Genomic DNA, 13577 nt, shown 5'->3' with positions numbered 1-13577 from the left:
AAATGCAAATGATTTTAGGAAGAAGAAGAAGAAAAAGAAAAAAAGAAAAACTTTTATAAAAGTAATAACATCTTTAATTTCTTTATTTTCTTGCTTCAAAAAGTTGTTAGCATTGGAAGGCCGTTCCATTCGTTCATTTTGTCTCACTTTGTTCTGTGGTTTCCTTTTTGTCATTGTGTTGTTTTTACAGCGGTAACTCTGTGGCAACACTGCTGAAAGCTTACACTTTTTCATAACTAGTTACACATATTTCTCAATGTTTAATTCCTTTTTTTTCTTTTCCCTTTTTTTTTTAAAGTCCCCCACAGTAAAGAAAAACACCCCATGTGGACCGAAGGATAATTCTTTATTTGCTTTATTGAAAAAATAAATAAAAAAATCACACAGAACAATCTTCACCATGACTTTTCACAGCACAAACTAATGAAAAATTCTCGACAACATTGTGTGATGAAAGCTGTTTATATTGTACAACACCCTGTTTTACCTCTGTTTTCAGTTAGGCTGCAAACACAAATTAGTCAGAAAGATTTCATTCATTGAGACTCACATGCTTTCCCAATACCGATTAGATTTTATTTGCATCGTGCCAATAACAATAGAATCATCCGAAGTCACTTTCACAGTGAAAAACCCAACATTTCAACATGAGATTAAAAGGAAAAACTCCCTTTTACAGGAAGAAACCTTTGCAGAACCAGGCTTAGAGGTACTTTCTACTGTCCTGGTCGGGCTCAGTGGACAGAAAGAAGACAGGACAGAGATGGAGAGCAACAAGCAGACAAATTAAGAAGAGATCCAACTCGCTCTTTATTAATCTATCCTTCTATGTTATTACTAGAGCTAGAACATTTCCAGGTGAAAAGAGGCGAAAGCTAGAGTACACACCGGTTTGCTCCGTCGAACACACAATTTAAAATCACCAATCAACTTGAAAAGCATGTTTTTTTGATTGTGAGAAGAAGCTGGAGTTTAAGCAGCCAGACCTACTAAAAGTTGACGACGTGAGGCTACAGTGCATTTGGAAGGCCCACAGTTGTGGTTTATATAAAAAGTGGATTTAGTCTTGAAAATGTTAGGATGGTATTAATGTTATGGTTCTCAAACAAGCTGGGAAATATGTTTACTTGCTCTCTCGGAGAGAGCTGAATGAGAAACTTGAGGTATATGAAGCTGTGGCAGCGGGCAATACCTTAACTACAATTCCAAGAAAAGCTCGTCCAGCTGAATCTGAGTGTAAAAATCAGACCTACCAGCCAATGCGAAGCTCAGTTTTTGCTCTATAGTGTTTGTTAAAACATGTACAACCTGAGTACAGGGATGGCAACAACAATTAACGTTTAATTTATTCAAATAATTTCAAACTTCACAATAAACTTTATATAGTTTTGTCAATGACAGTGAGAATAAGCCTTAATATCACACTTACTTCCTTTAGCATTTTTGTTTTTCATTCGTATTTAGGGCAGGATTTCTTAAAGTGTTGGTAGATCGACGTGTGTTGTATTAGAATAATGTTAACCTTTTAACCTTCACTTATTTCTTTACATTATGACTTGTTCAAAAATACTAAAAGAAAAAAAACATCAAGCTGGAAAACGCCTCTCTCTTCTTCTTCTTCTTCTTCTTCTTCTTCTTCTTCTTCTTCTTCTTCTTCTTCTTCTTCTTCTTCTTCTTCTTCTTCTTCTTCTTCTTCTTCTTCTTCTTCTTCTTCTTCTCCTCCTCCTCCTCCTCCTCCTCCTCCTCCTCCTCCTCCTGCTCCTCACTATGACCAGTTCATTTGTGTACTCTTTCCTAATCACAAGTACACCGATTGGCATTTTCAAAAGGACACATAAAGGTCATTTGTTTCTTATTCCAAGCTGTGTGGTCCCACATTACTGAAGATACGTTACGTCCCCTCGGTGTGTCTCATCTCCGCTTGGAATGTCTTGAACTCTTTGTTGTGGTATCTTATCAGGGGTTGTGAGTGGTCCCGATGCCTGTCAGGGAACCCAAAACATTTTGATGTTTGGCATTTTGAGAGAGAGGAACTTTGTCCTTATGGAGTTCTTGGAGTCAAGCCAGATGCCACTTTACTCCCGTCTCCTTTGCCATTGTGGTGCTGCTTGCATTCATTTTGAAATATAATTAGATCCCACCAACCCCCGGCTTCTTCCTCACAAAGCATTTTCCCAGAAAGTATGTGATGTCAGTTTAAGATCACATACAATCGAGTATAATCATGCCGAGCAAAACTATCATATCATCAGTGTCATTACCATTCAGATTTTAAAAAGCAAACACTATTTAAATGTATTCGTGTAACTGTAAGTGAATGTCCAATAAACTATTGCTGCTGGAGAGCTTTCCCAGTATATGTGAAGCTTTGATAGAACAATGTATTCCAGTATATCGGCAAAACAAAATTCAGATTTGATTGATTGACTGAATTCATGCCATGTGTGTTATATCTCATTAGTTCTTAATACAAAGCAGCTCAAAACCAGAAAACAAAACATATGTGACAGGAAACATTAAAATGCCACAGCATAATGTTTACCATGGATGCCCCTACAACTTCAAAACAACAAGGTCCCAAAATAAAGATTCAGTAAAACAGTGGAAATAAATGTAACCAGAGTCAGTCAATCGTCAACAGAAAGGAATATAATATGAAGGCATACACTATGAATTTGTGTGTGGAGATGTGGAGATGTGACAGGGGGTATGTCTATGAAACGCATTGATCATTGCATCTGAGAGACACACAATCCAAAAAGCATGTTTACCTTTGTCATCGTGCAACATGGGCGAGGTCTGACAGGATTTGCTGTTGGTCCACGTCCAGCAGAGTCTCTGCTGTTTCTGTGGTGAGAGCCATTCCCTCAGCTGACTCCCCACAACTTTTATTCACAGACTTTATGGTGAGATATTCTCTTTGTTGTTGCAGTCTTTCCTGAATCTCTTGTTGCTCTTCGTTTAACCTTAATAGATCACTTCCCATGCAGAGCTTTTATGAAGCCTGTGTTTTTTTATTCTAAATTCAGATTTATTTGATGTACCACTCCTAAATGTTGACTTCCACCAACACGTCCAACTCCGTGGTATTACATTTGATCCTGTGCTTGTGGGTGATAAACGCGCCAACCAATCAATCCATGGTGTTTCCAACTGTGTGTGTGTGTGTGTGTGTGTGTGTGTGTGTTTTCCAGGTTTACTCTTCACGCAGTGGATAGCCGAGGAAGCCACTCCGAGTCGAGCTTCGTCTCAGTACGAACATCGTGTCCAGTGGTGGATGACAGTCGAGCTGAAGGTAGTCTCGCTTGTCATTCTTTCTCACAGTGCCTGCTGGTACATATCCTTATTCCATCTTTTTATTTCAGCCTTACAACCTGTTCTTCTACTCACATAATCACAGTTTAGCTGTATGGGCACTTATCCACTTTCCGTATCATTACTTCTATCTGGCAGGTACATTGAGTGTACTGTCTATATTTGCACCTTCTGTAACTTTTTCTTTTCAAATATAATTCTGAATCATGTCTTCTTGCTCTGTTCCTTCACATCATTTCTGTTTCGATGATTTCGTAGTACACGTGTGATCTTTTGTACTGGGTTGCATCAGGTTACCAGTGAAACACTCAAGCAGACTAAAGGTCGGGGACAGTGTTCACATTTCTCTTTGTCTCACCTTGAATATTCTGCCCTCCGCACAAAGTGCACAAGCATCCTTAGAATGAAATGGATGGGGAAACTAGATGTGGGAGAATGTAAAGGGACACTCCTATGCATCCTGAGGATTTCAACAAACAGGACCTTTATTTTTGTTAATCAATCAAACACCACATTGTAAATTTGAGGGATCATTAAATTCAAATTAAATTCAGAGAAAGAGAACTTTAGAAAACTTTAAGAACTAATAAATTTAATAATATGACAGAAGTGATGTCAAGCTCATGCTAAATAAACAGATAAAACAAGATTTCCCTCTGGGATTAATAAAATGTAAAGAGTAGAAATCTATTATATCATATTTAAATAAAAGTAGTTTTAAGGCAAAAGAGAAAAAAATAGTTGAGATGAAACATGAGATAAATATACTAAATAGGCTCAAAGTCAGAAATTGCACTCATAATGTGGCGAGGGAATATTTTGAGGAGAATAATTCATTCACTCACTCACAACTGATCCACTGAACACCGCCACAGAAACAACTAATTCAGTAAAACTAAACGAAATGCCATCAATCATCAGACATTCAGTCAGAATTAGCCCAAACCAGCTAATGCGGGATCTTGTGTGCAGTACTTGAAGTTTTCATCACATCAAGTTTCTACAGCATTACCTCCTGCATATCTACCAGTCTTTATGGATTGAATCCTAAATCATCAAATTGATCATGCATTAAACTCACATTCTAAATCCCATCACCATGCTGAACGTGTCTCTCTCAATCGTCGTCTCAATGTATTTCTTCTTCTCTGCTGGCAGAAATAGCAGACAAGGTGTACAACTTGTATAACGGCTACACCAGTGGCAAGGAGCAGCAGATGGCCTACAATACGCTAATGGAGATTCCTCCTCCGCTCCTCTTCAGAGTCCAACATCACTACAACTCCCACTATGAGAAGTTTGGAGATTTTGTCTGGCGTAGTGAGGATGAGCTGGGTCCCAGGTGAGGTGCTTCATTCAGCAGTTTGTCCTCTTGCGGGCTTTGAAGATGCTTCAGATCTTATCTGTTTTTACCGTTTTTGTACTTTTTTTGTTTTTCTTCCTCTCGTCTGCCACTATCCATCATGTCTTCGTGTCATCGTGTGTGATGATATTGTGTTGTTTGGGATCAACTGCTGTCATCCTGAGGTTTCTTATATAACAATACCCGAAGCTATCTGCGCTCGCGCTGCCAGATTCAGATCCGTCCACCATTTCTCATGGCATTGTCCCCCACCACCACCACCACAAGCCGGAGAGTCGTTTCACAACACTCCGCACACTTCCAAAAAGCGCTTCTGCTGGAAAGCGAGTGGGCAAGGTCACCCTAAAAACTCTGAGGTTACAGTCGCTACTCACATCACCATAGTAATGCCAAAACACGGTTTGACAGCCAAACCAAACACTAAATGTGATACTCGGCTAACACCAACTCCACTTCCAACTCCATTTCCTTTCCTTTCTCATAAAAAAAAAAAAAAAAAAAAAAAAAGCGTCCACGTTATACCACCTCAACTTATCCTCTTCTTTATGGGGACACCCCCCCAGTGAATACTTTTAACAGACACTGAGTCATTACCACGACATAAAGAAGCTTACTGACAAACAGGCAGTATGAATTAATACTTTAGAAAACTGAATAGAGCAAAAAAATAAAGAAATCATGCATTTCAGTCTGGCAAGGCAGTTGGTTCGGCACTGATGATAGCAACACAAGGTCTTAAGTTACAGCCCAATGTTTTGGTTTGTCAGCCCCCACTGCCTGGAAGAACTCCTTTCAAGCCATAAATAATAAAATAATTGAGGAATAACTTTGGTCTGCAGGAAGATTATGCCTCTCTCTGATTGGTGAAGGGGGGTGGGAGGCACAGGTTGGCTATCAAGACTCCGAACGGGGGGGATTGGAGTGGTTGGACGGTATGTTTGTGTGTGGGCAACTGGAAGGAGGTGAGGGTTTGGAGTGGTGGGGGTGGGGGGTGGGGGTGCTTTTGGATGAGCGAGTGTGGATTATTTACTGCCTGAAGTTGGCAGGGTTGAGCCTCGTTGCGGTAATTTACAAGCCGACTCTATTGGTGGTTCCTTTTAAAAGGTAACAGAATGGCCAAGTGAAACGTAAGCACAGTCAGCACTCCTCCAGGAGCCGAGGATCCCAAGACCCCCTCTAACGTCCACCACTGTTACAAATGAACAGCAGTTCCTGTCATAACCGCATTGTTCTTCAGACACGCTGTGATATGCGGTTATTGTTCTCTTTACCTCCGCTGTGAGCACAACTATTATCTCGTACGTCAGCGTACCTCTTCTGGTCTCGTACGTCAGTCTGTCGGTCTCTTTTTGCTTCTGGGTTGAATTCCCTCGGAGTCACGCTTGCTTTGTCATCAGGATTTAGTAGCTCGAATCGTCAAGATAAATCTTTATTTAGCAGCTGCAAATTAAAAGGTTAGGGTGAAAAAAAAAACAACGATTTATTTTATTGCTTTCCAAGTTGTTTTCCTTCCTAAATAAAAGTCTTAGTTTAAATTGACCCTACCTCACGTGCTGTCAAGTGACCCTCAATAATGTGTTTGGTATTCTGTTGTTTCAGACGTAAGAATTTAAGGGAAATGAGAAAATGCCCCCCTCCCCCCACCCCACCCCACACACACACACACACGCACACACACACACACACACACACACACACTTTTCTGCAAATAAGTGAAAAGGATGTCTGTACTCTGTACTTAACTAAAGACAGATGTTGATGGTCAGCAGACACAGCTTTTCAAAACAAATGGATTTAACCTTTTTTTCTGTGTTTTCCTCATTTTAGTACCTATGAGCTTAACAACATTCAAATGTTTAGGTATATGTGTGAATATATATATATATATATACAGGCATTTTTCATAAATTGCGCTGAGCTGACATGTGGCTCCTGTATGTTGTAAACTTCTCCTCCAGACTCTGGACCCGGAATCAAAATTCTTTGTCTCAGTCACTGGAGACGGCTGCCTCTGGTGAAGTGTTGAACTGAAATAATACCAGAAAACTGGCAGTCCCTTCAGAGTGACTGTTACACTGAATTCAGGTGACACATAAAACTTTACTTTTGAAAAATTGAGTAGAAATGCAGAAGAAAGGCCCAATATCAAAATAGGTGTTTTTTTGTGGGGCTTTTTGCCCTGCTTTAACAGCTTCTCGTATAAACGCAAAGAGGTATAAATCATCTAAGGTTACTTCACTGCAAAACAGATGGCTCAATTAAATTGTAAGTCCATCTTGCTCCACACAGTTGATCATTGGATAGGTGGATGGATGGACAGAAAGAAAGATAGGTGGATGGGTAGTGGGATGGATGGATGGATGGATGGATGGATGGATGGATGATTATAGATGGCTATATCTATGGATGGATTTTTGAATGATGATAGATCGTTATATCTATGGATGGATGGATCAAGACATTGGTTGATGGATGACGAAAGTTGCTTATATGTGGGAAGAACAGACGGACACATCAAATCGCTCAATCACTGATGACTTACCGATTTTGTACAGACATCATCATTATTCATGTTATTTTGTTATGATATTAAGAATTTATGAGTCACTCAGTGATTAGAAGGGGCCGTCGTCCAATCCCAACATTGGTGGTTTTATCTTTAAAAGTATTAAAACACACATGGCCAGTCATGTGTGTGTTTTCATTGCTGATGTGTATGAGTTGGTGAATGTGACGTATCATGTCAAGTTTCTGTAACACATTTGCGTTTGGTTTTAGGCAAGCGAAGATTAATACGTGTGTCTCAGACGATTGTGCATAAAAAAAAAATTCAATAAAAATGTACCTACATTTTTTTGTCTTCTTCAATAGAAAAGCCAATCTGATACTACGCAGAGCGGAGAAGATCAGCCTCTACTGCCGGTCGCTGCTGCGCAGCAGCCACATCCAGAGCCGCACCGACACCATGGCGTACGTCTACTGTCGGAGTGAAGAGGGCCGGCCTCCCAGTAACATGTGGCACGGCTCGTTACATGACAGTCGCACCATGTGCATGGAGAAGCTCATATCTGTACAGCGCAACACATACAGCAACACCAAACTCCGATGAGACAGGAGTTTCCAGACGAGCAGTGCGTCTTTTTCTTTTTTTTTTTTTCTTTTTTTTCTTTCCTGCAAAATGACATCATTGATTGATGTCCTCCTTCGGCACACTCTGCAGTGAGTGTCTCTCACAAGACTGGTGCATCGTATTACCAGGAGAGGCCAAAAGCAAACCTGAGAATTCACTGGACGTTGTGTTAAGGCTACCAAAAAGCATTTTTTTTGTGTGTGTGGCCTGCTTTTATTAAAAGACAGAAGATAATGAAAACAAAATCCCTGGAGTGGACGTACTGTCTCTGTTGCAAAAATGCCAGTGATTGCACATATCAATGAGAAACTGCAGTGTGAACTTGTAAAATATTATTCAACCAACGGAAAAGTGGTTGGCTTCAATACTTTGAATGTAATATTGTACTTCCTTTTTTGGTGCTTTTAAGCTTACCTGGGACACTGAAAAAGAAAAAAAGAAAAAAAAAGGGATAAATTGATAGTATAACTTATTTGCCTTTACTACTTTCATTTGAAAGGAGAAGCTGAAATGTGTTAAAGCCATTTGAAAATCATTCACTTTTTTTGTAGTTCACAATAATCCCGTTTAAAAAAAAAAAGAAAAGAAAAAAAAAAGCTTTGTTTCTTTTATCCAAAAGTAAGAAAGTAGTGTTCGTATAGGTCTTTTGAAAAAGGATCCGCAGTGTAGCAGGACTGAAAAATAGGCATCAAAGTGAGATTTTGATGGCAGCATAGGCTAATTGATAGACTTTTAATTCAGCTTTGAGTTCAATGTTGAAATGTAGAAGTCATGTGTCTGCCTTTTCATTAAAATGACACAAATCTTGAATACTGTCAGAAAATGGATAACTCATTTTAAGAACACGCCATAAATAATGCAGCCAGATCAAAAAGAACTATGTTTTATTTTCCTAAATGAAATGTAACTAAACCAATAAGACCACCCATAGGATTACTAAAGTCATGAAACAGACTCAGTAGACCTCAGAGAATTAATATTATTATTTGAAGATACTACCCCAGACTGGTATAGCTCTAAAAAAAAAAGAAAAAAAGTAGAACTCAAGAAGCTATAAGGATTTCTAGTGGATTACATGGATGAGTGACAGCTGCATCACAATGGGTGATTATGGGTCAATGAATACAATGAAGCTCTTAACTCACTGGGCTGCTACATGTTGCAAAGGAGTTTACATAATATCCATATTAATAAGAATCTAGCATTCACAGGGCCTTGTGAATTATTTATTAAGATTATTTTTTTTTATGTCTGAGTTTCTGTGAACTACAAAGTGTGAGAAAATAAGAAAATATTATGTCATACAGCATCTTCTGAACTCCTTCAAACCGTTGCTGGACTGGAAAGAGACAACATATTTATGTGGTCAAGAATTGTCAACTGCTGAACAGTTTTTGCTTCTCCGAATGGGTGAAACTCAAGGGAACGTTGTGCATAAGTGTGTAAGTGTGACATGCCAGGAACTGTCACATCTGTTTAAGAATGTAGACGGGGTTGCAAAGTACCAATTCTGTATGATTCCAAATTAAAATATATGGTAATTTGCTTAAATTCTGTATTTCCAACCATGTCGCAGCCCTGTGATATAGGGGTTTGTGTCATGTTATAAAAGATTTCCTCCATTGCAGTAAATGTTTGCTCACATTTACATGCACTCATGGACAAAATGACAGGCAGGATGATGATACCATAATGATTTGGTGATTGTAGGGGTCCCCGTGCTCCTTTTGATTCCTTTATTTTTCAGTCCAATGACACATCTTTGAAGCCATGGATATTATTTTAATGAAGACACACAATGCCCCCCCCCCCCAATATGTTCATCTCATGTTATATGAATTGTGATAATAAATTATTATATTGTAAATTTTAAATTGTAAAAAAAAATCATATCTGTATTATTATGTGGCTTTGATTGTCTTTTTTCTGAAGAATGTGAAATATTAAAAAATATATACAAAATCAGAAGGCTTATTTTTATTCCTATAAAAAGGGAACCTATCAAATAATGTTTGGTTTTTTTTAGGTACCTTCAAGTTCGATTTTCTTATAAACTTTCTGGAACTACTGCCTATTTACTCTAAAACATGTGATTCTATTTGTGTTCAATGTCGAAAGGAGAATATGTGGTCTTAACTATAAGACTACTGGGTGAACTTTGTAATATTTCAAATATGTCAAACGTGTCAAACCAATCACAGGTCACAATGGGAGGAGGGGAAGTATTCTCTGAAAATCCACCCACACACAGGGAGAACATGCAAACCCAACGCTGAGGCCCGACACGAGGCAAGTTAGCGAGCCAGTGTTGGACTGTGCAGATTTGTTAGATGTTATATCTGTCTTTCTATATAGCCTTAGCCTTTATCAAACCTGAACAAATTGGAAACACCCCTCTTGTGCTTGTCATTTGCCTTCCAGCACAGAGCCCTTCTTCTGTCAGGTTTGCTCCAATTATTAACATTAATTTGCTTAATATACTGTATTTGAATTATGGCCGTATCGTTTCGAAACTTTGAGCTGACTGTGTATAGATTGATCCAAACTTAAATAAATGATTTTAATCACTTTTAATGAATGTTACTCAAACAGCTGTAAAGCAAATGTTTTGATCATAACACATGGGAATATTGAAATCCCTCCCCCCAGTAGAAGTACTGCATTTCAACTTTGTTTGTCACGTCACATGTTTTCCTTGTGTAGGCACGTCTCACATGATTATTGGTCACTTCCCACCTGGTACTTATCCTCTTTTATTTTGCCTTTATTAAAATACTTTACTTCATTTGCACATATCTTTGACTTTACTTCAATTTCTGAGCTAATGGAGCCAAAATAGATTCCAGTCTACACCAGAAAGTGGCTTACATGTGTCTCCGTACCGCAAAACCTCTCTCACTGCCATTGCACATCTTAAAATAGATGACTGAATAATTGTCACAGCATGTGAGTTAATAGCCCATTGGATACCTTGGTATTTGATACTACCACATTTCCTTGTTTAAGCTGCACTGCTCATTTTGTGGTTTGTTTGCGTCATATCAGAAGAAAGTCAGAGAACGGGATGTTGTTGCTCAAACTTGAAAGTGTTAACACATGTTGGAACACCCACATCCAGTTGTATTTGTGACCTAATCAATGAACCGTGGGGCATTTCTATTGACTTTAAGGTGTTAAAGTAAGTAAAAGTGAAAGTGGTGCTTCTACAGAGCTTTCTGTGTGAACACATCCTCAGCTGATGAAGCTTGTTGGGAAACACTGTATCTTTCAGTACCTCACCACATGTCATGCATTCTGCATGTGCATTCAGCTGTGGAGGTTAATGTCTTTCCATATGGCACAATACAAGAGGATTTTGACGTCAGTCTGTTGTTTCGGTCAAACCAAAAAGATCTTAACAACTTTTGGAAAGCTCCATTCATACTTTTATGGTGTGTACTTGCTTATCCAGACAAGGGTCATGGGTGGATTGGATCGTATGCACAGTAGTGCACCATGAACAGGTCATCAAACCCTCACAGTACAAACACAGAGAGACAGACAACCACAGACAGACCTACTCTAATGCCTGCGGGCAATTTGGTCCTCAATTATCATAACGAGCATCTCAATAGAACGTGGGAGGCAGTCAGAGTACCGAGGAGAACGCCATGCATGCACAGGAAGAACATGCACGCAGAAAGGCCCGGTCAACTCGCCTGTGAACCTGTGAAGCCAGAGTACTTACCACTGCTCAACCATGCCGCTCTCTTCCTGGCATAAAACTGGTCCAGACGTTCAGAGTATCAGACGTTACATCCTGATTGAAGCTATTTTTATTAGACACATTTTCACCTAATTTCTACAAAATAAAGTTGCAAAAGAAATGACAGCATCAGTTTTTTCTGTATGTGCCAAAAAGGTAGATTTTGTTGTATTTTGGTATGAAGTTAATGTTTTAGACATTTTTACTTTTAAACTTTTTCAATTTTACAATTTGTTTATGGTTTGGTAATTGCTCTCCACAGATAAAACATACAGATGAGCCAGTGATGGCAAGTGACAAAGCCATATCAAATGAGATTACTAATTTTATTTAGTGTTTATTTCAATTTAGCCATGGTTAGGTAAAGGTCAGACCTGACTGGTAAATCCCTATTTTAGTCTTTTGGGTTTCTTTTTTTTTAATATAAAATCATTGTCTCTGTAAGATAAGAGGTTATTTGAAATATTGCTGTGCAACATAAAGATATAAATGTATATACGTGTGATTTTATAGTTGATAGTTTTGTAGGTGTTGTTTTACAGGTCTCATCATGTCTCTGCAGCTGGTTTCAAAGGGGATTTCAAAGGATGAATAATTATAGTTTTGGTGGAGTAAATAAAATAACAATATCATGATGTCGGGTTGTGTTTTTAAGCTTTCAGGATGTTGATATAGAAAAATTGGCAAGTCTTGTCACAGGACTGCAGATGTCAAAGATAACACCTATGCTCCTACTTTAACAGCCTCCAGAAGAGCTAAAGTCATCATGCGACCAGTTGAGCAGTGAACACGTTGTTTACAGTCAGCCCTGTCTCCGGGAGGTGTAACTGATGATGGAGGTTAAACCATTTACAGTGACGAATATTCTGAAACAAGAACTTCACTGTGATTTTACATTTATTTGTCATTAGAGTCGATTTGACTTCCAGAAATAAAGTCAACTCTGCCAATAAAAGTCCCACCCTGTTAACCTCAGCATGCATCAGCACTGAAAATAATGTGGTGTTGATCTCCGGGATTATTTCCTGTCGAGAGTTTTAACTCGATCTGACATGGTTTTGCTCACCTGATGTGGCACACATGACTCATGCCGCACCATCTGAATTGACATGGACCGAACTGGCAAACAACCCCGCGGGGTGCAAACCCCGCCAGCCAAAGTTGCACTAGATCAGAGCAATAACTGGATCACAATTAATTAGGATGACGGCAAAATGAGGCGCAGATGAAAATGGCTGTAATTGTAGAATGCAGTGTGATCCTGTCATTTCTCAGGTTTTACCCAATTTACCACATGATCTAGCAGGAAAATATTTACATTGAGCTGGGAAGGATGGAAATCAGCGAGCGACTGAACTAACAGACAGCTATCCCCTATGAATTACTCTAATTCATATAATTAAGTGAAGGTGGCTATGCCTCTCAGCACGTGAGCTGCTGGGAAGCGTTTTCTTTTTCCACCTCCCTTAACAAACTATTCCTTTAAGCTCAGATCCAGTTTCTTTTCCAGTCATGCAACATTAACTGCACTTTAAAAAATCAGTAGCTTGATGATCATTCTCACAAATTAGGCTATTAAGGTCACTGATGTGCCAAGAACAATACTCACATTTCCACACCAATGTATCAATGTAGGCTTAAAGAATAAGTTCCTCTCTTATAACCACCTCAGCAATGTTGTTTAAGAGGCTCCAATTGCGCCTCTGTGATTTTCTGCAAAAAATTACATCCTTTACTGCAAGGGTGTTAAAAAATATGGCTCGTGGGGGGGGGGCAGTACCGCAATGGGAGACAGCCAGTCTGACCACAAGATGGCAGTATTACTTATGTGTGAGAATGCTAGCCACCTGCTTGCTTACATTTTTGTCCCGACACATTGTTGAGAATGGCAGTGTTAAAATTGCGCTTATATGTTTTTTGGGGGATCATTTAGAAAGAAAATTGACGGGGTTTTTAAATTCCATCATGCCTTTACTGATCCGATCTACTTTAGCAGTTCATTTTGTCGGTATGAAACTCAACTA

At 39.0% G+C, this 13577-nt stretch overlaps 1 protein-coding gene across 1 annotated transcript in view; it reads left to right on the top strand.

The window, feature by feature from the left end:
* Positions 1 to 8377, top strand: part of astn2 (astrotactin 2) — a 271116-nt gene extending 262739 nt beyond the window's left edge. The window contains exons 21-23 of the mRNA XM_080476263.1: positions 3195 to 3295; positions 4474 to 4657; positions 7550 to 8377. Of these exons, the coding sequence (XP_080332389.1) occupies positions 3195 to 3295; positions 4474 to 4657; positions 7550 to 7787 (523 nt within the window). The 3' untranslated portion in view covers positions 7788 to 8377. The remainder of the gene's footprint in view (positions 1 to 3194; positions 3296 to 4473; positions 4658 to 7549) is intronic.
* Positions 8378 to 13577: the final 5200 nt, after the last annotated feature.

The sequence above is a fragment of the Lipophrys pholis genome (assembly GCF_963383615.2).
Source record: "Lipophrys pholis genome assembly, chromosome: 12".
NCBI classification, from domain to species: Eukaryota; Metazoa; Chordata; class Actinopteri; order Blenniiformes; family Blenniidae; genus Lipophrys; species Lipophrys pholis.
The sequence above is the reverse complement of the archived record's forward strand: the minus strand, read 5'-3'. Positions and strand labels throughout refer to the sequence as shown.